Source organism: Lynx canadensis, chromosome B2 (genome assembly GCF_007474595.2).
Source record: "Lynx canadensis isolate LIC74 chromosome B2, mLynCan4.pri.v2, whole genome shotgun sequence".
NCBI lineage: Eukaryota > Metazoa > Chordata > Mammalia > Carnivora > Felidae > Lynx > Lynx canadensis.
The window spans coordinates 5,477,881-5,504,744 of NC_044307.1; the positions used below are offsets into that span (position 1 = coordinate 5,477,881).

The 26,864-nt window shown below is 45.5% G+C and overlaps 1 protein-coding gene across 3 annotated transcripts in view; it reads left to right on the top strand.

Moving 5' to 3' along the window:
* The window catches only part of DCDC2 (doublecortin domain containing 2), a 152,323-nt gene that overhangs the window by 118,863 nt on the left and 6,596 nt on the right, over positions 1–26,864 (top strand). For all 3 annotated transcript variants that reach the window (XM_030314740.1, XM_030314742.1, XM_030314743.2), the window contains one exon: positions 6,507–6,607. In XM_030314740.1, the coding sequence (XP_030170600.1) occupies positions 6,507–6,607 (101 nt within the window). The remainder of the gene's footprint in view (positions 1–6,506; positions 6,608–26,864) is intronic.

Genomic DNA, 26,864 nt, shown 5'->3' on the forward strand with positions numbered 1-26,864 from the left:
GGCGCCCCTAGACCATGACTTTTAGACACATGGTGTATTAGTTTCCTATTGGTGCTGTAACAACTCACCACAAACTGGGCACTTTACGACAACATACAGATTCTTGATATTACAGTCCTGGAGGTCAGAATTCCAAAATGGTCCTCACTGGCCTATAATCAGAGCCCTGGCAGGGCTTTGTTCCTTCTGGAGTCTCTAAAGGGGAAAATTTGTACCCTTGCCTTTTTCAGTTTTCGAAGGTCGTCTACAGTTCCCTGGTTTATGTCCCCCTCCATCTTCAAAGCCAGCCATGACCTGGCGAGCCTTTCTCACACGCTGTCACCATGACCCCCATCCTCTTGCCCCTCTCTCTCATTTATGAGGACCTTTGTGATTACACTGGGTCCACGAGAATAATACGGGACAGTCTCCCCATCTCGCGGCCAGCTGATTAGCAACAGTAGTTCTATCTTGAGCCTTAATTCACCTCTGCCATGCAATGTAGCACAATGACAGTAACAGGGAATTAGGACATGGGTGTCTTTGGGGGGCTGTTACTTTGCCCACCACAATAGCATACATAGTTGATCCCTGTGTTGGCCACACTCCAGCCTTCTTTCTCTTCAACCTTCATTATCCCCCTCCTCATCCAGACGCTGTACTGCCACCTGTTGGCCAAATGGGGGCATAAACCATGTAAGGGCATGAAGAATTAATCCACTGGCTCCTGGCTTCTAAATGGCATGCTCCTGGGGTGCTTGGCTAGCTCAGTTGGTGGAGCATGCAAGTCTTGATCTTGGGGTGGTGAGTTTGAACCCCACACTGGGGGTAGAGATTACTTAAAAACAAAGTCTTTAAAAATAGTGAATGAGTGGGTGCTCCTTACATTGTATTTCAGTGCAGCAAATATCTTCATTCTCTCAACAAATACCATTTGAACGACTGTGTGCAGAACTCTGTTACCTGCTGGGGATACAGCATTAAACGACGACGTGGGCATGGTACCCGCTCTCTTGGAGCTTATGGTTTGGTAGAGACTGGCAAACACTAAAACAGGAAAATAAACCAGAGAAAATGTCAACTAGTAGTAGGTGCTAGTCAGAGAATTAAAATACAACAATATTAGGGCGCCTGGGTGGCTCAGCCGGTTAAACGTCCGACTTCGGCTCAGGTCATGATCTCACGGTTTGTGAGTTTGAGCCCCGCGTCGGGGCTCTGTGCTAACGGCTCAGAGCCTGGAGCCTGCTTCCGATTCTGTGTCTCTCCATCTCTCGGCCCCTCCCCTGCTCATTCTCTGTGTCTGTTTCTCAGTAATAAATAAACGTTAAAAATTAAAAAAAAACAACAATATGAATGACTGGGTGGCTACTGGAATAGGAAGGAGGAGAGTTTCCTGAGATCTGTGCAATGAGGAGCAGCCAGTGTTGTGAAAAAAGGGGAAAGAATACTTCAGGGAGAGGGCATAAGAAGTACAAAGGTGGGAATGAACTTTCTGTTGGAGAAGCAGAACGTAGCTGGAGTTTAATGGGCAAAGGGAATGTGGTAGGAAGCGTGTGCCAAGAAAGAGGTAAGTACCAGATCACACCCTTGTGAGCCATGGTAAAGACCTTGGGTTCTATGCATGATGGAACGATGTGAGAGAGTTTCTAAATACTTTTTATCATCTGTTGAGTGCACTTGGCTACTCTGTGGGGGATGAATTACAGGATAGCAAGAGTTGAAGAAGAGAGATGTTGATGTGTAAGCTTTCCAATTGCCCATCCTGCAGATAATGATGATTAGTCCAAGTTGATAATGGAAATAGGGATAATATTCACAGATTTGGGCTATATTTAAAAGGAAATTGAATTGACAAGACAACAATGGAATGGATACACGGAATGAGAGCAAGAAGGAAGTCAGGATAATTTCAAGATTTGGGGATTGAGTGGTACCGACATTTCCCGGAGTGGGGAACAGAGTTGATGGGCAGTTGGCCGGCAGAGGAACAGAGTTCTCTTTTGATGATGTTAAGATGCCCATTTGATACCAAAGGTGAGGTGTCAAGTTAGGTAATTGGAGATACAAGTTTGGGGATCTCTGAAGAGGCTGGTACAGATCAGAGAATCATTGGCCTATGGCTGGTGTTCAAACCATGATCTTGGTGAGCTTGTCTAAGGAGAGGGTGTGAGTAGAGAATAGTGGTCCACCACTTAGAGGGTGGACAGAGAAGGCTGAGTTGGCCAAGGAGACTGAGAAGCAGCAGCCAGCAGTGCTGCTGAAACCCGGAGAGCGAAATGGAGAAATGGGGAGAGAGAGAGGCCTGTCCCAACAGGCAGCCGCACGGGGACAAGGCTGGAAGGCATCACCTGGGTGTTGAGGGCACAGGCATGAGACGTGAGCTAACACCGTGGGCTCTGCGGGTGGACTGTGATGGCAGTCCCTGCACGGGATGAAGAGGACGTGTGGTAAGGCGGAGCTGGAGATCTCAGCGGAGTTGAGAAGCCAGAGTATTGAGGCCCGGGGGTGGAACGGTTCATCACCTGAGTATTGAAAGCACTCAGGTGATAGATACAGGATGGAGAAGACTGGATTGGGGAGGTTGCCTCTAAAATGAGACATTCAGTGGAGAGACTGGGGATTTATATGAGTTAATCACATAAGTCAAAATTGTATCAAAACCAGGATGTCCGCATGCTCAGGGGACATTTTGGAAGAGAAAATTCAGTACTTGGCCACGGTGCAGGGGACAGGGTTAAAGGGGCGTAGAGCTAGAGGGGACTCAACATGGGGGAGAGAGATCAAACCAGGAACTTGTCTTTTGACTTAAATTTCAATAAGCATTTCCCAAGGACTTAGTGGGCAGGGCACTGTGCTTATTCCCGGCAAACAAGGACCCATAAGGCAGGAAAGGAGCTACAAGGCATGTACTTGGAAAGATAAATAGCCCATGACTCTGTGACCTTTCCACAAGATGCTAAGCCTGTAAAGAGCAACCCTTTCAGGTGTCCCAGGGTGACTTTTGTGTGTTGGACCTTGATACATATTTACCCATCGATCAGATGAATGAAATGCACCCTGTTCGTTTAAAAACAATTTTTCGTCGTTCAGTATTGTCCCTTAATTGCAGTGTGGTATACCATTTGCAGCAACCTGTGTTCAGATAACATTTAGTGATACGGGAAATGCTCAGGATGTGATTTTAAAGTAAAAAACAGCCTTAGAAAATTATATGTACAGTAAGATTCCACTTTCATGAATGAGTGTGTGCGCATGCGCGCGCACGCGTGTGTGTGTGTGTGTGTGTGTGTGTGTGTGTGTGTGTAAGGAGAAGGAGGGAGAGAGAAAGGGAGGGAAAATCTGTTGTCAAATTATTAGAGGTGATTGTCTCTGCATCATGAGGTTAGAAGGATGTTTATTTTCTTCATTTTCCACGTTTTCAAACATGCATACATATTATATAAACAGTTTATAATCAGCGCATGCTGTGTGAAAATGTTTTTTCTCTAGAAATTCCTATTTCTCTATTTTTTTTTAATTTTTTTTTCAACGTTTATTTATTTTTGGGACAGAGAGAGACAGAGCATGAACGGGGGAGGGGCAGAGAGAGAGGGAGACACAGAATCGGAAACAGGCTCCAGGCTCTGAGCCATCAGCCCAGAGCCTGACGCGGGGCTCGAACTCACGGACCGCGAGATCGTGACCTGGCTGAAGTCGGACGCCTAACCGACTGCGCCACCCAGGCGCCCCTATTTCTCTATTTTTAATTGTATATAACATGTATAGTAAACGTTGAAATCCTAGTAGGCTGTCTCCTATCACAGAGTAATTTTCTAGCTGTTGTTCCTTTTTTTTCCTTTTGTTGCCACTGTTCCTGTGACTTCCCTTCTGACCTTCCCTTCTTGCTCTGCTGCAGGAGACAGACATCAGTTCGCTGATGAGCAAGGCCCTCCGCCCACGCCACAGACGCACACTTTTCTCTTTCTGTTCTCTGTGTCGCCACACAAGACACTGAGTTTTCTTGATTTGTCTCTTTGCCTTTTCGACCCTGTGGCTGCCATTTTCCATTCCAGCGCCCTTTCAATTTATTTTATTTGTTACCATTGATTTCATTTTTCTTTTCCGGTGAAATGTTTATTCTGAAACACATCGGTAGGTAAGTCATTTGTAGTTCTGGTTGGATACAGTTAAGCATTTCGTTGAATGTGAGTATTTAAGAATATATTCCGTTTGTATCTGTAGGTTGCTCTTGGGAGTGTCTTTGAAAGCAAGTGCAACACATGAATGCTAAAATGTCACCCAAAAAGTCAGGTACTTAGGTCATCGCCATAGTGTAGCGTCCTTCTCTGCAGGTTTGACTCCAGGGACATTTCGTGGCTGAGTGTGATTGTTGTCTTCTAAAGTAATCCAGAAGGTAGCAATGAATGTCACACATGCCTGGTTTTCCTTTTAAAACCATACTGGAGATAACATTTGATAAATTGTGCGGCCTGTGTTTCGAAATCTGCCTGTGAACATCCACAAGGTTACGAACTCCACATGTGAATGAGACAGTATTTATTTCTGTTGTTTCCACCATTGTTGCCTTGAGTTCCAAGGTTCAAGTCCCGAGTCCTTGAGAGACCAATAGCTTACCCAGTCTCTGTTGCCTCCACTTTTGTGGACTGGACTACTCCTTTCCACTTTTCCTCCTTTATGACAGAATAATTGTAAGTTATTTTCCTAGCCCCTTGCGGTGGCTTTCCCTGTACTTTTGTTAGGTGAAGGATGGCTTTGTTCAGTGCACGACCAGAACTCTGTGCATTTATTCCTACATCTGTGAGGACGTCATTGCATTCTCTGTTTCACTTTCTATATTCTTTCTTCTGATGTGGCTGGGATTTTGGCTGAGATTTCATTGTGGATCCGTGTTCTCGGTTGCAAGACAGGACAGAGTCCGGACATAATCCTTAGATATGCTGTATGGTACATGTCTTTGGGGGAGGATTAGTACTAGTGGTAATGACAATGCTGACATCGTCATTAGTAATGGTTTTGTAAGGATTTCTATATACGTGTATATTTTTAATGTTCATGTACCTACGGGTGACTTAAGTGAGAAAACCCATGAATGAAAAATTACTCTGGATGGCGTAAGCATACAAGAGCTGATGGAAGAAGGGATCAGTGGGTGGAAAGACTTTGTTGAGTGATAGGAAGGACCAGCCTGGGACTGAATGATTGCTGTAGATAATCCTCAAAATGAGTTAATCCATGTGAATTAATCTTAGGCATATAATCAGCTTTGAGGGCAGCTGTCTCCTTTTTAAAAAGGAGAGTAGAGCAGCCAATATCTAGTCAAGGTACAAAAAAAGTAATTAAAAAGGAAAATGGTTTCTCTAGGAGAAACCAGAAGGGCTAAGTGCCCGCAGCCCTTGGATACACCCCCTCTTACAGCGCTTTGTCAGGGAGCCCTACTGGGGGCGTGTGTGCATGTCTACAGACATGCATTGGTCTGCAGGCAAGTTGAGAGGACAGTCTACACCTCATTTATACCTTAGGTGGCCACATCGACTGGCACGGTGCCTTTTACATCACTGAGCCTCCAAGAATGTAAGAATCTGTTTTACGTTTAATCAAGAGTGACTTTATAACTTGAACACTATGGAGTGTTTTCATGTGACACGTGTCCGGTCACTGTGCTCTGGGAAGCAAGCTTCTATTGGGGAAATAGAGGGGGTTTCAAGACAAAAGGTGAAACCGTACTTGGTACAGTGCAGGGGGTAATCTAGTCCTATAATAGATTAGCAGAGAAGGAGGTGAGTTCTCCATTCCTGGAGATCCTTAAAAATTGGCCAGAGGTAACCTCTGTGAGAAGGACCGAAGCCTTAAACCTACTTGGGGGGCACGCAGAGAGAATGACAGACGGTTCTGGGATTCTTTGATGATGGGGCCTGGAGGAGACAAGACTGAGGGGAAACAGGAAAACGACTTCAGATACGGAAAACAGCTATCGCTGCTTTCAGTGGGGAAAACAGGTCACGGGAGCTTAACCTAAAGTCTTAGAGATTTAGGTTCCATTTTACACGTAAGGATTTTAAGACCTAGGTTGTGAAAATCCTGCGGAAATCTGCAAAATAAAAAATTGATTTGTGTGAGACCCGGAGTCAGCTCTGTGATTTCTCTTCGGAAAGGAGAGCTTCTAAAACTAGTGTTTTCAGGCACCAAGCATCGTCACTGCTTCCTGGATAGGAGTGGCGAGCAGATAATAGGTGCGAGGTCCTCTCTGTGTAAATACATCTGCAGGGTTGTGTTACTAAGTCAGCAGCCAGAGGGTGAGAGAGGGGTCTGGGACGCAGCTCTGCCCTGCTGGGTCCACCTCGTCTTGGCCACTGTCCCTCTTCCCAGTGTGAAAATGCAGAAGAATTGGGGGGGAGGGTACAAAGGGAGCCAAAATACCTATTAGAAAACATGATCTTCATTAGGTATTTGATTGTAATTTCAGCATTCAGCCACACGATGTCACAATTGGATTTTGATTTTCGCTGTGCATTTGTCTCCAATAATAGATGAAGGCGTCTTCAAAGCTGGAGCAGAGAGGTCTGAGACACGGGGGGCAGCAGAAGTCCAAGAAGATGAAGATACTCAAGTCGAGATCCCAGTTGATCAGGTAGTCTCCATGTCTTTTTTTTTTAATATGAAATTTATTGTCAAATTGGTTTCCATACAACACCCAGTGCTCATCCCAAAAGGTGCCCTCCTCAATACCCATCACCCACCCTCCCCTCCCTCCCACCCCCCATCAACCCTCAGTTGGTTCTCAGTTTTTAAGAGTCTCTTATGCTTTGGCTCTCTCCTTCTCTAACCTCTTTTTTTTTTTTTTTTTCCATGTCTTTAAAAATGCGCCTAAACCAATCGCCACTTCTTTCTTTCCAGTCCCGCGTTACCGGCCTCAGGCTGTTCCCACGCAGGTGCTGGTTAAACCCTCTCAGGTAGTCAGGTGGCCAAACAACGTTAAACACAAGACAACACAATATACCTTCAGGTCTTCCTGGTACTCCTACAAAGAGAACAGCCATTTGGACTGTCTTTTTTTATTTTTTGTTGTTTTGGTAATTCTGGAAAAAGATGTAACTTTAATAAATAACATTGAAGAATAAGGTGCACTGGGGGTAAGCCAGGGGATGCAAAGAGGGAGAAAGTTTGATACAGAAAAAAAAAATACTGACTTGGGGTTTTTATCTAGAAAAAAATTCCTCCATTTAGAAAAGGAGTTTGCCTATCTTCCTTTCTTTCTTCCTTCCTTCCTTCTTTTCTTTTCTTCTTTCTTTCTTTCTTTCTTTCTTTCTTTCTTTCTTTCTTTCTTTCTTTCTTTCTTTCTTTCTTTCTTTCTTTCTGTTTGTTTTGAATGCTGTGATATTCTCTCCTGTAGGGTCTTTGAAATTGCTGTGGTTGGATTTTGGTTTTCATAGAAGAATTGCCTATACAGATGCAGCTCAAGTATTTGCTGTGTCTTCTGTTGATTTTCCTTTTAGGCCAATGGAACACTGTATTTGTAGGGGGGAGGGGAGAGGGAGAGAGAGGGAGAGAGAGAGAGAGAAAGAGAGAGAGAGAGAGTCTCTGTGGGTGTGTGTACATGTGCTTGTGGAAGGGATGAGGGAGTGTTAGTGTTCACTAAATGATGCAAGAAATAAGTCAGGTAGGCTTTTTAATACAATTCAAGCAGATTTCTTGCATTTCTAAATGGAGGATTGGAATTTAGGTTGGGGAGGGGGAAATCATACCCCTGGCTAGGGGGAACGAGAAGTCACTAGGATTTGCCACTTGTCCTTGGACTATTATGTGATATTTCCTTTTCAGAAAGCAAATTTCACAATCCAGCAAGTTCCATAGATGATCTTCTCAATTGTATTTGTCCTAGCAGTGTGGCAGTGAGATTGCTACTTGATTATTCTGCAGGCATTTTCTGTAAGCATCGCCTTCCTGATGAAAAGCCTAATGTGTTAAAAATCACACAGATTTCAAAAATCCAATTTATTAGCCAGGATTAGCTACAACTAATAATTTTTCGTAAACTCCAGTTAAAGGTATTTTTTTCCCCTGAGGGAAAATGGAATTTGAAGTCTTCTGTGAAGCTATAATTAAATGTTACATTTTAAGACAAGGAAGAGTAATCATCATGTGTATACAGCACCTAACAGCTGCCCCAAACCAGACTCATTTCTATTCCAAAGCCAAAATGTCAAAAATCAAACCAAATCATACCATTATTACCAGAAGAGAAATCTCTTTGTTAATCACTTAACAAGTTTCAAAATCTGTGATAGGTATTTCTTTATTTAAAAAAAATTTTAATGTGTATTTATTTATGAGAGAGAGAGAGAAAAAAAAATTCATGTTTATTTATTTATTTACGAGAGAGAGAGAGAGAGAGAGAGAGAGAGCACGCCAACAGGGGAGGGGCAGAGAGAGAGGGAGACAGAGAATCCCAAGCAGGCTCTGTGCTGATAGCACAGAGCCTGACGTGGGGCTCAAACTCACAAATCATGAGATCATGACCTGAGCCGAAATCAGGAGGCTGACAGGTAGCCCACTGAGCCACCCAGGCGCCCTGGTATTTCTTTCTTTGTAAGTTTGGTATCGCAAGGAGCCAACAGAGGGAGCTGGTCTCTGAAACTACCTGAACGGCCTTGGATTAGTGTCCACAGAGCTTGATTTCTCATTCGACTGGAGAGGGCTAGCCTATTGAAATAGAAGTGTGCAGAGAGACTGAGTAAACAGGTTGGTAAAAGCTGGGCACCGTCCACACACTGATGTCGGTTTGAAGGAAATAAAAACCGGGTAACAGAAGGTCAGGCTTACTTTCTTCTTTGACCCTGTTAATAATAGAGCTGGACTTAGCTAGCACACGTGGTTGGCGAGAGATACTTATGGGGTCGGGTCATAGAGTCATTCTCTCCATGGCCCGGAGACCTCTTGCTCCATATCCTAAGCGGCTGTGTTATAAATACTGTGAAGGGCCAAGCGAGGGTGTGGAGAAGTCAGTGTAAAGCTCCGTTAGAGTAAGAACAACTCTGAGGTCGCACCCTTGTGGTGTGCCAGGCACTGTACTAGGTGCTTTTGTATTCATACAACTGTGATGACAACCCTGAAACATCGGTCTCATCCCACCTACTTTGTATGTAGAAAGAAAATGAACTCATGTACATGGGATTGCTTGTCTAGGGTTGTACCGTTATGCAGAGGAGTTGGTATTTGAAAAAAAAACCACAGCTTTTTAATGTTTACTTATTTTTGAGAGATAGAGCGCGAGCAGGGGAGGGGCAGAGAGAGAGGGAGACACAGAATCCGAAGCGGGGCCCAGGCTGTCAGCACAGAGCCTGACGTGGGGCTCAAACCCACGAACTGCGAGATCATGACCTGAGCTGAAGTCGGACGCTGAACCGACTGAGCCACCCAGGTGCCCCAGGAGTTGATATTTGAATACAGGTCTGTCCAATTTCAAAGCATCTGAGTAATCTGGGGGAAGAGTATTAAATGAAAAAAAAAAAAAAAAGTCAATTATTGGCTTAAAGAAAGAAAAAATTCCTTCGTAAGAAAGGAAATGTAGTCATTGTATATACTACTTGCTTCAGCTGTGAGTGACACTAACATACACTCCCTTTTGGGCCATAGCTATTAACTTCTTTGGACTGATTTCCTATCATCTAAGTGGTTCCTATTAAAGCTTTAGTCAGAGGGCCATGAACAAAGGTGTGCATGTGTGCACGTGTGTGTGGTGGGGGGGGGGTGGGTGTATAATTATCATCCAGAATCGGCCAAGTAATTTGTCTGTGCCTGAAAAGCAGATCAAGTTCTAGAAGTAAATATTGAGGCCTCTGCTGGAAGCCAATTCTCCATGGGTCTCCTGTGTTTGGGCCTACATTACGAGCAGAGGCACAGGGTGCCTTTGTTCTGGACTATCTTTTCAGGGGTGTTTGAACAACCTTGAAAGACCTAGTGACTTCCTCTGGAACAGTCATTCTCAGTTGGAGGCAGTCTTGCCTCTAAGGGCTGTTTGGCAGTTTCTGGGGACATTTGATTGTGACAGCTGAGGGACTACTGGCATCTGCTGGGAAGTGGCCAGGGCGGCTGCTGAATTACCTTGCAATGCAGCCCTCACGACAAAAACCTGTTCAGTCCAGAATGTTAATAGTAGTGAGATGGAGAGCGCCTGCCTTGGGGCAAAGGCCTGGTTTGTTTATTGTCCGGTATAGTAAAGGTAATATCTTCCCGTGGTGCAAAGGGCAGGCAGGTTTACTATCTATCATAAAAGACACGGTGCCATTGAACTGGACACTCAAAACTAGCTAAAACAGTAAATTTTATGGGATGTATATTTGAGCACGATGAAAGTATTCAGAAAAAGATTTGGGTTCCCTAAGCTGAGAGTTCTTTCCCTAGAAGGTGAGCCGCTATGTGTATCACCAGCCCCCCTTCCCATTGCCCTGTGGGGGTGAGGCCTTGGGGAGTGGGTGCAAACGGGGATCCTCTGCTGTCCTGAGCAATAAAGTTCGTTGTCCCTGACCCAGAAGTCTTCTGTCTTCTGCCACATCCGTGAAACCAACGACAGGCTAATGGGTAAGCTTTTAAAATTTCAGACCTCCTGTCGTCCTTGATAGCCTCTGCTGGACGGTGCGTGGTGTTTGTGTGCTTAAGTGTGTGTGTAACTGCGGACTAATTCCATCTAAAAGCATGGCTGAATTCTGTTCCCATGTCCAGGCTCTTGTCATTTTTTAGAGACAGGTTAACAATCCTGCATCTAGTGCTACTTCCAAACCCATGGAAACCTGAAGAATGGCACATTAAAAAAAATGGGGAGGCCAGAATAAATATCTTTTCTCAGGACAGAGTTTAGGTCTAACAGGAATAAAGTTTTCTTTTAAAAATTTATTATTATTATTTTTTTTGTATGCACACTCCAAATCAGTCTTTTTTCCTAAGCAGTGGAGCAAGTGCCTGACTAACCAATACCTGTGTTAACACGCTGGCACTGATGACTCATGTGTCCTTTGTAAATTGATGCTTTTCCAAGCTAAAGAGGCGAGGAATGAGCCTGCTCCTTTATGCTGAAGTCCACTGCCTCTGGTAAGTAAAGGCCGGATGGGAGAACCCACCGTCTCAGGAACACAAGCAAATAAATACGTATAAAATAGGCAACGAGCAGTTATTTTTTTACATTTTGTTCCATTTGAGAGAAGAGGGCAGAAGATAGGGATAGCAGTTTTGGAGTGGTTTTGGATTCTTTTGTAGCTTTCCTCACCCATTTGCAGTTGATTTTGAATAGTAAAATAATGAGAATTACAACATGTTTTTATGCTAAATAGTTTCATTAAATATCATTGAACCTCTTTCAGTAGAGCAGTGAAACCGTTTCTCTTTTTTTTTTTTTCTTAATTTTTTTTTTTCAACGTTTATTTATTTTTGGGACAGAGAGAGACAGAGCATGAACGGGGGAGGGGCAGAGAGAGAGGGAGACACAGAATCGGAAACAGGCTCCAGGCTCCGAGCCATCAGCCCAGAGCCCGACGCGGGGCTCGAACTCACGGACCGCGAGATCATGACCTGGCTGAAGTCGGACGCTTAACCGACTGCGCCACCCAGGCGCCCCTCTCGTTTTTTTTTTAATTGGAGGTTGTGATACACAGTCTTTCTTTATTTATTTAAAACTTATTAAACCCTTAACAGTAAAGTTACACATATAATATTTTTTTGAAGTTTAACAAAGATTATAACAGAAGTAGCAACCACGTGCCTCACCCCTCCCCAGCTGGATTCCTGCTCCACGCAGGTAACCCGTTTGAACACAACACTTTGTTCAGAACTCTTTGGTGTCAAACACACTGCTGTATTTCTTTTTTTTTTTTTTTTTAACGTTTATTTATTTTTGAGACAGAGAGAGACAGAGCATGAGCAGGGGAGGGTCAGAGAGAGAGGGAGACACAGAATCTGAAACGGGCTTCAGGCTCTGAGCTGTCAGCACAGAGCCCGACGCGGGGCTTGAACTCACGGACCGTGAGATCGTGACCTGGCTGAAGTCGGCCGCTTAACCGACTGAGCCACCCAGGCGCCCCTGTATTTCTAAACCATACATCCTTCCTTCCCTTTCACGGTAATGTCTCTGAAATCTTTGGGCCTTTGGGTCTTATAGGCGATTGTATGTCATAGTTTAATTGGCTTTTTTTTTTTTTTTGTTAATTTTAAGGGCACATAAAATAATGGAGATCCTTTTACTAGGTGCTGTCTCAAATTTGGTTTAAAGTTTTGTGATTGTTCTTTTCAAATTTAGGTATGATTAACTTTATCCCTAATGACCGTGGAAGTCTTAGTCTCATCCCCCACCCCACAATAAGGCCACAGGCGTACAGACACACACACACGTGACCCTCTTCTCTCTCTGCACGTTAATTTCATGATGATTTTTGGCTGAGTCAGTGTTTAATCTGTACATTATCATTGCTATATTATTTGAGCCACAGAATGGATTCTGGTTCCATTTCCTTTCTTGTGCAACCCTCTTTTCCTCTTTCCCACTTCAGTTACCTTTTTTTTTTTTTTTCCAGTTGTATAGTTTTCTGTGTAGCTATTACCAAGTGATCTCTAAACTGCCAGGGGTTGATTTCCTCTTGGTGTACTCAAAGCATGTGCAATGATGATGAAATTTCAACTTCATTTTTTTCTCAGACCCTTCATCATCTGCCTCAAGCTGGGTAGGTATTCTCTGGCTCTGCTTTTTCAATTTATCTCACTATTTTTCTTTACTATTGTTTTGGGAATTTCTTTCACTTCTCCAGGGGATAGATCTCCTATTCCTTGGCCTCCACATCTTCCTCTTTCTTGGACACACCTTCATTTTTTATGGAACTCACTCCTAGTAGCCTCCTGGGAACAGCTGTGTGGGAAGAACATTGTTTTTGAGACTTCGCATGTCTGAACGTGCCTTTTCTTCTACTCAAACTTGACTGTATGGCTAGGTATAAAACTTTAGGTTACATAATGATTTCTCTCAGAATTTTTAAACCACTGCTTAGTTGTCCATCCACAATGCCGGTTGGGAAGTTTCATGCCATTCTGTTTCCTGAACTTTTGTAAATAATCCTTTTCCCCTCTCTGGAAGCTTTTAGGCTCTTTTGTTCCTGGTGTTCTGGAAATTTCCAGTTATGTGCCTTGGTGAAGCTCCTTTGCTTATTGGATTGGGTACCCAGTGGACTTTTAAATTTTAGAGATGCTTATTTTTCAGTCTGGAAAAAAATTATTGAACTATCTCTTTGATGATTTCCTTCTCCCCTCTTCTCTCTTTCTGGAACTGCAAGTATTTGGAATGTTTTTTTTTTTTTTTTTAATGTTTACTTATTTTTGAGAGAGAGAGAGAGAGAGAAAGTAAGTGTGAGTGAAGAGGGGCAGAGCAAGAGGGAGAGAGAGAGAATCCTAAGCAGGCTCTGTGCTGTCAGCACAGAGCCCGATGTGGGGCTTGAACTCATGAACCTCAAGATCATGACCTGAGCCGAAATCAAGAGTTGGATGCTTAGCTGACTGAGTCACCCAGGTGCCCCTGCACATATTTGGATATCGGCCTTCTTAGACTGACTCTCCACTTACCTCTCCTTTGTTCCATCTCTATAAATTTTTTCTTCTGTTTTCTCAACTTCTTTTAAAATCAAAAAGCCTCAACGTTTATCTTCCATCTGTTGATTTTTTTGTTATCATATTTTAATTTCTAAGAGCTCTTTCATTTTCTCTGAATGTACATTTTTGTAGCATCTTATTTTATGGATGTGGTATCTTCCTTTATATCTCCAAGGATTCATCTATTATTTTAAACTTTATTTTCCTGTAATATCTCTGTTTCTTCTGGGTTTCTTTCTTTCTTTCTATGTTTTTATCTCTGTCTCATTGTTAGAGGCTTTCCTTGGCTCTCTGGTTAGATTCTTTTTTTAATTGAAATATAGAGGTGCCTGGGGGCTCAGTTGGTTAAGTGTCCGACTTTGGCTCAGGTCATGATCTCACAAATTGAAGTTTGAGCCCCACATTGGGCTCTGTGTTGTCAGTGTAGAGCCTGCTTGGGAATCTCTGTCCCCACCCTCCTTTGTCTGCCCGTCCCCTGCTCACTTGCTCTCTCAAAAATAAATAAACATTAAAAAAATTTTTTTAAATTTGAAATATATCTGACATCTACCATTGTATGAGTTTAAGGTGTGTATCCTATTAGATTTTAGAGTGAAGCATTGAGGAAACCGTGCACAGACGTAGCTCCTCAGGTTGGGGGCGTTTCACTGTAGGGTGATTGGTTTTTACCATTTCGTTGGCAGACTTCCATTTTTCAATATCTGTGTTCTTCTTTTGGGCCAGTCTATTTTCTTTGAATGGAATCTTTCATTCTGTTGCCCTGGCGGTGTAAGCCTGGCGGTGCACATTTGGGGATCTGACTGTGGGAAGGGGGCTCGGGGACCTTGCCATGAACCCAAGAGATTTATTCCTCTTGGTTCCGTGACTGTGCCCTTGCTGCCCTTGTTCTCAGCTCGGCTCAGGTCCAGCTCCCCTGTAGTTCAGGATCTTCAGAGAGGAAGCCTCCTGCAGTTCTCACGGGTGGGGAGGGGATCTTGGGAGTCTGTCTGCTTCTCCTAAAGACCCTAAACCAACCCCCCCCTATTTTTAGCCACTTCCCATCTTCCAGAGATTGATGGTGCCTCCAGTCTCTCGGCTTTCTGTAGGTCTTCCGGCCTGCACAGGTTTGCTTCTTGGCTTCCCCTCCCGCAAGAGCACATTTTAGCTGCCTCAGTTCTGCTGTTACTGGCCCCACATCCTTTGGCTTTACTGTTTCCCAAGTTTTGTGGCTGTGATTTCTTTTCAGGCTTCTGTGCCCTTACACATTCATCCCCCCCCCCCTTTTTTTTTTAATTGCCTTTACTGGCAGTTTAGAGTGGCATTAGAAGGGAGCTGAGAAAAAAAACAACAACCCGACATTTGTTCATTTTGCTGTGTTTAACCAGAAATCGCCTCCACACTAATTCATCACGGGGAAAATAAACCATCTTTACAGAATCTACCCTAGATGAGAAACCGGCAGCCTGTGACCACATCCCCTGGGAGAGAATCCTCTTTGGCACAGGGCTTACAGCACCTCCTTCAGAGCCGCGACACTCTTCTGTCCACCAGGTGGCAGCACACCTGTGTCATTCACCCAGCCCCTGGGGGCATTTGTCCTGGTGATCATTGATCTACACGTTCAGAACGAATGCCATTTAAGGGGCGCCTAGGCGGCGCAGTCCATTAAGCTTCCTACTCTTGATCTTGGCTCAGGTCATGATCTCATGGTTTGTGAGTTCGAGCCCCACATAGGTGGTGTCAAGCCTGCTTGGGATTCTGTCTCTCTGCCCCACCCCTGCTTGTTCTTCCTCTCTCAGAATAAATAAGTAAATTTTAAATAATGCCATTAAAAAAAAAAAAAAAACTGTAGTCTAGAAGCCGTAACTAGAAACAGGAGGTCTGAAGTCCCACGATGCCCACTGACATCGTTCTGTTCTCTGAGCCCTCGTGTGGTCTCCCCACTTACCCAACCTGCCACCTGTGGGGGGTCAGCCGCCACTTGTAGCTTCTCCTGCGACCCGCGAGCTAGGTGGAGAGCTTGCCTGTGTGACTTACTCATGTGAAGGAGGCTGCTTTTTCTGACCAGACCCATCGATCTACTTCAATGGAATGTATTTGTTAAAATCAGAATTATAAAATGTTTAAAACCAGGAAAGAAGCTCGTGCAAAGTGCCTGTTTTGCCATCAATGACACGAGCCCCGTTTTCCCACAAAGGCATAGCCTATTGATGTCCACACAGGCGCCCAGGCTCCTGGCTTCCAGCCTGGATCTCTGTCTCTCTGTCTCTTTCTCAGAATACCTAGCAGAAGGGCATTGGGGGAAATTACGGACTTCTGATTATCCCACACAGCAACATGTTCCGTCTGCGTGGAGCGCTCCTCGGCTGTCACTGCCTTCGCTGAAGGGAAAGGCAACAGTATTTCCACATGCTTCCTTTTCGAGTCCTGTCCTCCCCGCTAATCCTGCTCTATGTTGCCACAAGCCTGGCACACAGCTGCAGGAGTTTAGAGGGGGATGATCTGGCTTCTTAATTTCCCTGTGCATCAACAACGAGGGTTTTTGTGACATCCTGTCTATGGATTTGTGTTTACTTGATGGAAATGGTATAAAACATTAAAATACAGCCTTCAGGGATTTCTGATGTAAGAGAAAAGTCAACATTTACTTCTAAAGGGAGAGAACTTAATGGGGATTTCTTCTTTCTAATGATGACTAGAATATTCTCATGCTATCTAGATGTTTTCTTTTTTTAAAATATGTTTATTTTTGAGAGAGAGAGAAGGAGGAGGAGGTGGGGCAGAGAGAGAGGGAGACACAGAATCCGAAGCAGGCTCCAGGCTCTGAGCTGTCAACACAGAGTCTGAAATGAGGCTCGAACTCATGAACTGTGAGATCATGACCTGAGCCGAAGTCTGATGCTTAACCTACTGAGCCACCCAGGTGCCCCTACATACATGTTTTCCGTGTGTTTGTTATACCTTCCCAAATGGGTGTTGTGGAAACATGGGGAGCATCGTGGGGCTGGGTGAGCCAGCTCTCAGCTGGTGGCTGGCCAGAGCTTCTCTTTGCCATATCCTCATGGGGGGTCACATCTGTGAACATGAGCATCCTTTCCGTAGGTCATGGTACTTTAAACGATGTCTGAACGTTTTTTTGTTTTGTTTTTTGCCTTTTCCCTCTGTGAAAACTGAAAACAGGAAGCTGTTCTTTGCTGTCATGAAAAATTGAAACTGATTATTTCAAAACACATCATTCAACTTGGGCAGGAGATGACTTTTAGTTTCCATGGCAGTGGAAATAAAAGCAAGTGAGGTGACTTTTGTATTTTTAACACCAGTGTCCGAATTCTGTGGGTGAAATCTGCAGAAACATCTGTCCATGCGGGAGCCGGAAACTAACCCTCTCTCTTTCCCAATGTGCAAATGTAGCAGGTGTTACCTGAGAAGCGGACATATCTAAGGTGGTCATTTTTGTTTCTTTTTGGTTCTGATCCCCGGTTCCTGGTGGAGTGTGTTTCCGGGAGGGGGAATGAGAGACATGCATGGTGGTTAGGTAGGATACCTGGACTAGAAAGTTCTAACTTGCTCTGTTGTCTCAGACAGCGAGGTCTTAAACATTAACACACGTTCCTCAGGGATTCCGATGTAAATATAAGAATCAAATTTACTTCCTTTTTTTTTAAGTTTATTTATTTTGAGAGAGAGAGAGAAAGTGGAGGAGGGGCAGAGAGAGAGAGAGAGAGAATTCCAGGCTGCCAGCACAGAGTGAGTGCCTGCGAGGGGCTCGAACTCACAAACCATGAGATCATGACCCGAGCCAAAGTCTGACGCTTAATTGACTAAGCCACCCAGGCGCCCCAGCATTTACTTCTAAAGTGGACGGGACATTCGCTATAGGTCTCTGTTTAGATGCCTTCCCCACATCATTTTTAGTGATGCCGTGACTCTCAGAGATGTGATGTGAGTTTTAAAGTGCAAATCATTTGAGCTGCCTGGTCTGTCTGTGCGAACGCCATCCAAGTAATTGATGCTTTCGATATTTTGTGACTTATTTCCATATGATTTCCATATTTCATCTTCATTCCTCTTACCACTCAGGAATCCTGAGTTAACCTTAGTAAACTGCATGCATATTCTCTAGAAAGCCTGAATACTTGTGGTTTCCCCTGTGCCGTCCCCGCCAGGACGCAGACGGCCGTCGTAACTACAGACCTTTCCTGACTTGCCACACAAATCAACCATTATCTCAGAATGTCCGTTATGAAATGAATAGTGAGATGTGCAGATGAGCAAGTGCAGGCAAAAGGCACTAGGAGTACCAACACTGGTGTCCTATTAAGGAGAAACACAGAACTTTTCTAGTGGGACTTTTCTAATAAATGTTAAGAGCCGTTGCTTATGGTAAAATAATGTGCTTTTTGAAAGGTAAGAGATCTCGGCTTTTTTATAAAAATTTCTGTGTGTGAGGGTACCTATTGTGTGTAATTGTGCATATATGTCAACATGTCTATTATTCTAGCTGCGCTGAGGATGTTCTTGATGTCAGGGAGGCTGAGGGGCTGGAGTCATTTGGATGACTTCTGTGATCCCTGAACCATCATGTACATCGGTTTAGTGAGTATCACGGAGAGGGTATAATCCTTTCGTGACTCTGCTGAAACATAGGAACTGTACTTTATACAGGATAAAGGATTCCGCAGCTACTTGCAGGCATGAGCTAGTCCTGAGATTTTAGGATGAATGATCTCTGGAGAAACCATTGCTACCAGAAAACGGGTTCTCTTGAAACTTTAGTCACAAGTTGTGTAAAATTTGAGGTAAATTTTAAGGGAGAAGACTTTAAGCATAAGTAATAGTAGCTGTCTGATTTATTGCCTTTGTAGTGCTGTGTTTCCTTTTTATAACGTGACTCTCATAAAGGATGGCAGGGTGATGTAATTAGAATAAACCTTGTAGAATTGTCTTTATGGCTAACCATCATTCTGTCAACAGTCAATCCTGTATTCTCCCAACTTTCTCTTTTTTAATTTCTAAAAAGTTTTTTTAACGTTTGTTTATTTATTTATTTATTTATTTTTTTTTTTTCCCAACGTTTATTTATTTTTGGGACAGAGAGAGACAGAGCATGAACGGGGGAGGGGCAGAGAGAGAGGGAGACACAGAATCGGAAACAGGCTCCAGGCTCCGAGCCATCAGCCCAGAGCCCGACGCGGGGCTCGAACTCACGGACCGCGAGATCGTGACCTGGCTGAAGTCGGACGCTTAACCGACTGCGCCACCCAGGCGCCCCTAACGTTTATTTATTTTTGAGAGAGACGCAGAGTGTGAGCGGGAGAGGAGCAGAGAGAGAGGAAGACATAGAATCGGAAGCAGGCTCCAGGCCCTGAGCTGTCAGCACAGAGCCCGATGTGGGGCTTGAACCCACAAACTGTGAGATCATGACCTGAGGTGAAGTCAGATGCTCAACTGACTGAGCCACCCAGGCGCCCCAGATATTCTCCCAACTTTCAATAAAATGGGCATTTTTTACACTGGTATTTTTTACAATAAAAATACTATTTTCCTTTAAAGGGGCATTATTTCAAGGTAGTATTTACAATTAGAGTGCCTTTCTGAAGTGGTGCATTTGTGACTATATTGTGACCAGGTATCTAGACAAGGCTCAGTAAATGTGAGCCGTGTTACCATCATCTCTGCCTTCCCAAAGGGACATACTGTGCCGGCTTTTACCTGTGGGAGGCACATTTGTGTTTAGGTCAAGACAGTGGACATATAATACCATGGCAAATGTGGTGATGGGCACAAAGATGAATAAGAAAGAGCTCTTGCTTCTAGAAACTTCCAGACGGCCTCTGCAGAGCCACAGCGGATATTTCCCCATTATTCCATACTCGTTCCAAATATTGTCGGAGGCATCTGCTTGATAGCAGCTCCCGTCCACTGTTTTCATTTCACACATCTCACACTTACCATGGCAGAGTGTACTGATGCATTTGACCCGTCCCAGCCCCACGAGGGCACAGGTAGGGTGTGCTGGCTGCCTGAGGGAGCCAGGAAGGCTTGGAGAGAAGGCGGGTCTAATGGGAAGGTGTGCTAATGGGCTTTTTAAGGCAACAGGGGAAGGGAGAGGGAGAGAGAAGGAAGAGTATGAATCTGAACGTGGATGTACGTGGGGCTGGGGAGGGAGCAGCAGGGAGGTCAGGAGGTACTTGCTGAGGGTAGTGGTCTCAGCTGCCATAACAAAGTACCACTGACTGGGTGGCTTCAACAGTGGATGGTTCTGGAGGCTGGAAGTCTGCCATCAATGTGTCGGCAGGTTGGTATTTTCTGAGCTCTCTCTCTTTAGGTAAAAGTATCTTCCTCACGTATTGCCTTTGCAATGCCGTGTTTCGTACAGTTTATCTAGCTTGTAGATGGACGTCTCCTCCCCGTGTCTTCACGTAGTCTTGACTCTGTGCATGTCTGTGTCCTAATCTCTTCTTTTTTTTCCATGTTTATTTTTGAGAGAGAGCGACGGTGAGCAGGGGAGGGGCAGAGAGTGGGGGAGACACAGAACCTGAAGCAGACTCCAGGCTCTGAGCTGTCAGCACAGAGCCCGACACGGGGCTCGAACTTCATGAACTGTGAGATCATGACCTGAGCTGAAGTTGGACACTTAGATCTAATATAAGCGTCCCAATATCTTATAAGGATGTCAGTCAGGTTGGATTACAACCCACCCTATGGGCTTCATTTTATCTTAATTACTTCTTTCAAAGCCCCATCTCCAAATAGTCACATTCTAAGGTAATGGGGGTTAGGACCTTAACATGTAAAAAATTTTTAAAGTTTATTTATTTATTTAGAGAGTGAGCACAAGTGGGGGAGGGGCTGAGAGAGAGAGAGAGAGAGAGAGAGAGAGAGAGAGAGAATCCCAAGCAGGCTCCATGCCATCAGCACAGAGCCCAATGTGGGGCTCGAACTCAGGAACCATGAGATCATGACCTGAGCCCAAATCAAGAGTCAGACGCTTAACTGACTGAGCCACCCAGGCGCCCCATCACATGTAAATTTTGAGGTGATACAGTTCAGCTCAAAACAGTGGGAAAATGGGGTTTGTCTCTGGCCTGATGCTGCCTAATAGATCAAAGGGATAGCATTCAGGGAACACAGCTTTTGAAGTCTTGTGTCTGTAAGATAGATGCCTGGAGCTGAGGAGAGACATGGAACCCACTCAGCCAGCCAGTCCCTCTGTCTTTCAGTTTGTTTGTCACACTGTAAGGGTGGGGCTGAGCAGGTGCCTGGTTACCACGGTGACCAGTTTATAAACTACTGGGAGCCGTGTCCCTCAACTGGAATCTTTGTCCATTTTTTGTTTTTTTCAGTGCAAATGAAAGGTACCACCCACTGGTCATGTAACCCTTGGCAAGATGCTTGACTTGTTCTCAGGCTCAGTTTCCCACCCTGCCTGCCTGCTGCTTGGGAGATGGCAATGAGAACCTATTTGTGAAAGTGCTCTGGGAAGCCTAAGATGCTACTGCCTGCCTGTCTGTCATTTTTGTCCCCATAACTGGCTCCTGCCGGCCTGCCCTCCACCCCACAGCAAAGTACGCGACCCGCGTGTACATACTAATTCATGCAGGTCAGCTTTGGGTCTTGGTACCTCTTGCTGGGGCACGTCTGCATGACTTTAGAGAGTGGCTAGCAGTTGAGAAACAAAGCTACTGGGTGGCAAACTAGTTGTGAGAAATGCAGGCAGGGGACTCTGAAGCAAAGAGTAACCAGCCGTAACTAAGAGCAGGGATCACTTTTTTTGTGGAAATCACACCAGACAGTCTCACTGGACCAGACGTACACACATCAGCCTGCCTTTTAACTGCACTAACCGAGAAGGGCAAGACCGTCGCTAAGTGTCTCGATCTGATGTTTTGTTTGTTTTCCTTCCCCGGAGGTTTAGAAGGGAGACGGTCCTGAGGGGCCCACCCGAACTCACTTCTGTTAGTTGCAGACCCTGCACTTTACTGTTTCATCGGACAACCTCCCAACTCCCTGCATTCAATGGCCAGAAAAGTGGAGGGATAACAGTAATGAACATCAGATAGCTTGTTAAGTTTGCAATGGTCTTTTACGTGCATGATCCTGTTTCCTCCTTACCACAGCCCTGTGAGGTCGCTGCGATCGTCCTCGGATTCCAGAGGGGGCTCAGGCGAGGTAAGGCGAATTTGCTGGCCTGAAGCAGCGGTCACAGCTGCCTCACCCCTCACAGTGTGTATTTCACGTTGCTGGGCGATGCCAGCATTGCAGAAAACATCAGCAGTCGTAGACCTCATGCAGGAACCCCCTGTGATCTTTCTCAGGTATGGACACGGTCTCTGGGGATCACCTGAGCACTGGCTCCTGCCCGGTGGAGTGGTGAGGGGTCACGCACAGGAGTTCTGCCTCCTTCTCTGCAGGAGGGACCCTGTGATTGGACCTGGGGGAAAAGGACCTTTCCCCTTCCTGTTTCCCTTCCTCCTTCCTTCCGTCTCTCAAGCTGAATTGCTGTTTCTTTGTCTTACTTCTTCCTTTGGGATCGCTGCTCCGTCCTCCCCACACTCCCCAGCCCCTCGCTTTGGCTGCTGTGTCTACCTCTCTGTATCTGAGTTGCTAACGTTATCAGGGTCTTTGTCCGGCTCTTTGAGGTGGGGGTGGCACAGGGTCTCCACACACCTGACGGCCATGCTCAGTGACCTCATGCCGGTGTCTGGCTAGCCGTGACAGGGGCCGCGTAGCCCGCAGTCAGGCAGGTCCAGCCAAGTGGGCAGAGGCTGAGAGCAACTTGGGGAGTTTGAAGAAATTAAATAGTCCCAAAGACTTTTTTTTGTTGGGTGTCGGGGGAGTAGGGATATTTTTCTAGTACTTTCTATATTTTAATTCTAAGTAAGCTGCTGGTCTCAGATGTGTTTGTTAGTTTCTTCATTCAGCTTTGTTATTCATTTAACACCGCCAATGAGGACCTACCAGGCATCCCCGAATGTTCTGTGAAGGGAAGCTTTTTATACCTGAGACAGGGAGGTGTCTGCCCAGAGTGCAGTTACAGAGTAAAGCAGAGGTTGGTCCCTTAGGTGGCACATTCTGGGGACATCTTAGCAGACACACAGAGGTGGCCACATAGCTCTACCTGGTGGTCAGGAGTTGGGGCATATAGTTTCCTTAAAAAGTGAAGCAAGTTTCTCATAACATAAAATTAACCATTAACCATTGTTTTTTTAAGTTTGTTTATTTTGAGAGGAGGGGCAGGAGGGGCAGAGAGAGAGGGAGAGAGAATCTCAAGCAGGCTCCATATTGTCAGCGCAGAGCCTGACTCAGGGCTCGAATTCATGAATGGTGAAATCATGACCTGAGCTGAAATCGAGTCAGACGCTTAACCAACTGAGCCGCCCAGGTGCCCAGCGTTAACTGTTCTTAGATACACAGCTCTTTGGCCTTCAGAACACTCGCAGTTGTGCCACAGTCCCCTCTGTCTAGTTCCAGGGCGTCTCCTATCCCCCCAAAAGGGAACCTTGTGCCTGCTAAGCACTCTCCCCGTTTTCCCTTCTCCCCAAGCCGGGCAAGTATGAATCTGCTTCCTGTCTTTGTAGTCAGGCTTGTGAGCGTTTTGTGGAAGTGAAGCCCTACAGTGTGGCTTTCTGTGTCTGGCTGTGCGTAGAGCAGCCTGCCCCCCAGGGGAGCGCCGTCCTAGCTGTGAGATGACATCCGAAGACCTCCTAAGAACCGCATTCTGCTGAGTCAACTCTCCTTTGTGGGCGCCCACGGCTAGGGCCGCACGCCGGGTCAGGGTTGTGTGTGGGGAACCAGAGTCGTCCTGGAGAGTGTGTCTGTGCAGGAGGAGGGAAAGGATTGAGGAAAGGTGCATCTTGCTGACCTTGCTTTTCTCTTCCTGGCTGTCCTGTCCTGGAAGGACCGCTCTCACTGCGAACCCCCTCCCTCTTGTGGAAGGAGTGTTCTTTTGTTTCTCTGCAGGCCCTCACCATGGTATAGATTTTATGTGTGCCCACGCGTCTGTGTGTGTGTGTGTGTGTGTATGGGTGTGAAACCCAGTGTTCCTTCTGGGGATGATTTGATTGATGTGTGCACTGGAAACATCTTTAATAATTTAATGCCTGCTTCAAAGGAGATTACACCAAAAAGCACACTGCTTTTCATTTATTCATTACAGATCTGTCACGGCGGATTTTTTTTTGGGGGGGGGGGTGCTGAATTGTAGTGTTGTAGTAATAATAAATTGTGTTCTACACTCAGGATATTTAAAGGATTATAAACCTTTTAACTCATGCTGCTGTCTTATTTAAATTGATCAAATTGGTATGGTATTGCGCCTTAATCTTTTGCATTTCGAAAGGTTGAGCTAACCGGTTGCGGCTTCATGCGATGACTGTAAAACAGCCATGTTGGGGAAGTCTAGTAGAAATAACGGGACGGAAGCGTAATAGTGTGAGTGAGTGGTGATGCTGATCGTGGGGAGGGGAGACCAGGGCCTCAGTTCAGGGCTGGGCATCTCCTCCTTTGTAGAGAGGTTGGAGTCTCTCCCATCCCCTTGTATCAAAGGGAAGGAAAAGTGTGAATGCATTTGGGAGTTGGGAGTGAAGAAAAAGGATAAGATGAGAAACACAGAACTAAAAACTGGAAGCCAACTCCCACTCATTTTGCAACATTTAGGTTATAAATCCCAATTTCAGGAGAGGAAAACAGACTTTTCCCATTTACACAGAAGTCAGTCACCTCAACAGACTTTATCAAGCTCTTGGAATATATTCCCACAGAGACCAGGGACAGGTCCGGATTCCTACACGATCACAGTAAATTTTGAGTTTTTTTCTGTTACTATTATTAAATATTTTTTTTATTAAAAAAAATCGGTATCACTTCCCTTTAAAACCAAAACCATTGCTCTGAATTGGGCACGTTCAGGTACACTGACAGTTTCTAAGAGGGTGAAATGCAATTACCCAATTCTCAGAAATAATTGAAAAAGCAGTCTGTTTCTGCCGGCAGCCTATGCGGGTTGTGTTTCTGGCTTCTTGTTTATGTAATGGCTTTGAGGACTCTGCCTAAAAGTCTTTATCATGTTCCCTCCCTAGATCACAGCAAAAGTCTTTAACAGAAATCCAGAAATGTTTGTGCTTTCAGGTCAGTAATTACTTAGACGCTAAAAGCAGTTTTGCCTTGTAGCGTCCTGCCCTCTGGTCGTTGAAAGTGCACTTGAGAGTGCTTGCCTTAGTGACCAGGTGAGACAACAGATTATCGAGTTATTTCTCTAAGGAAGAAAACCGGGACTCTGGGGCAGGCTATTGCCTTGGGTTCAAGTCCTGGCCCTACCTGTCTCCCGCCTGTGCGATGCAGATGCGAAAGGCGTTGAGTGGTTCCTAGTTCTCCTTCCGCGTGTAACAGGGAATAAATAAGCAGTGGACCCCGCAGGGCTGTTACGAGGGTTTCATGGAAGGATGAACAGATAAGCCCAGAGCGTGACCTCTGGCACTCACGGGAGACAGTGCTCCATGTACGAACCGCATCTGTGAACGGCGTTCACGTGGGATTTCAGTCACAGCGACCAGAGGCCGCCACACCTAGCGTGAAAGGTCCCTGTCCTGACGCGCTAATGCCACCTGTTCCCACACTGCTCTGAGCTCCTTGATTGCAGAGTATTTGTCTGTCGTATTTGTCTCTGAATGCCCAGAGTCTAGAGCACTGCTCAGCCCAGGGGGGCGCTCCGGGTCCACTCACGCGCGTCATGGTGACAGAGCACTCCTCCAGATGTCTCGTAGGGTCGCACGGCGTGTACCACTCGTGTCCTTCAGAGTCACTAAGAAGGGAGCTTGCTCTCTGTGCTCCAGACCCCTTGGCCTTTTCTTGTTCTCTTGTGTGAGGGGGAATGAGGGGGAAGCCACCCACAGTGCTTCTCTGAATTGGTCCCTTGTTCTGGTTCTTTTTGCCCAGAGTCCCCTCTCCATCCTGGTGTCCTGCTGAGGAGGCCACCATGAAGCCCTTGCTCCTCAGGGATGCGGACGTGCCACCTTTGGCCCGGGACATTCCCCTTCTTCTGCTTTCGTGATGACAGAGCCCACCCTCTCGTTGACCGGACCCTCCCTCTGCTCATCGCTTGCCCAGGGCTTTGCTGTGTGTGTTCCTGTGCAGAGATGGGAGATTTTTCTCACCATCCTTCCTTTAGTCTCCATTTAATAAGTGTCTGTCGTGCCTCTTAGCACCACTGGCAGATTCACTATGTTTTGTTCCCTTTCTGTCCAGCTCTTGGCCTTCCCGAGAGCCTCACCCCAGACAGCAGCTCAAGGATCGTGGGGCTGCACGCTGTTTGACTTTAAGCATCTGCATGGAAATAGGAGAGGCACGACCTCACTGTACTGTAATTTAAGCTGCGTGATGACAAACACCATGGTTATGGGGATATCTTAAGAACAACTAATTTTTTTCCTTCATTTTTTTTGAAGTGCATCTTTCGGAGACTCGATTGACCAGGTTGTTATGACTTCACAGTTCCAACTCTTTCCTCTTGAAAACAGCGTGTGGAGTTTTGCCCTGAACTTTCAGCCCACTCTGTTCTGTATCTCTTCTTTACTTTAGAAATGGAGAGCGTTACATTAACTTGTGCAAGAAGACCGTCGAGACCTTGTAACGAGCATTTGGGTGGTTTGAGAATGGTTTTCCAGAGCTGGAAGGTGGGGGGAGAGAATCAGGGTTGATAGCAACTCAAACCCTCATTTTATTTTTTTAAAAGTTTATTTATTTATTTATTTTGAGAGGCAGGGAGGGGCAGAGAGAGAGAGAGAGAGAGAGAGAGAGAGAGAGGGACAGGGAGAATCCTCAAGCAGGTTCTGCACTGTCAGCACAGAGCCCAATGCAGGGCTTGATCTCACGAACCATGAGGTCACGACCTGAGCCGAAATCATGACCTGAGCTTAACTGACAGAACCACCCAGGTGCCCCTCAAACCTGCATATTATTATAGCTGTTGAAGGACTACACGACCTGTCCGGTATCAGCCAGAAAGAGACAGGTCTAGGGTCCTAACTTGGAACAAATCCTGTCTATACTTAAAAACAAAACCGAACAACAAGCTATTATTTTATTGGAGACAGTGAAGAAATAGGAGTGTTCCAGGACAGAACGCATCATGCAAACAAAGCGACTCTAATGTTTCCTTGGCATGTGATGCGGTGGATGTGGTAGGCACTGCATGTAACTTCTCTCATTGACTCCCCGTGGAGGTTTTATTACACTCGCATTTTACCAGTGGGGGTTCTGGCGCTCACAGAAGTTAGGTAACG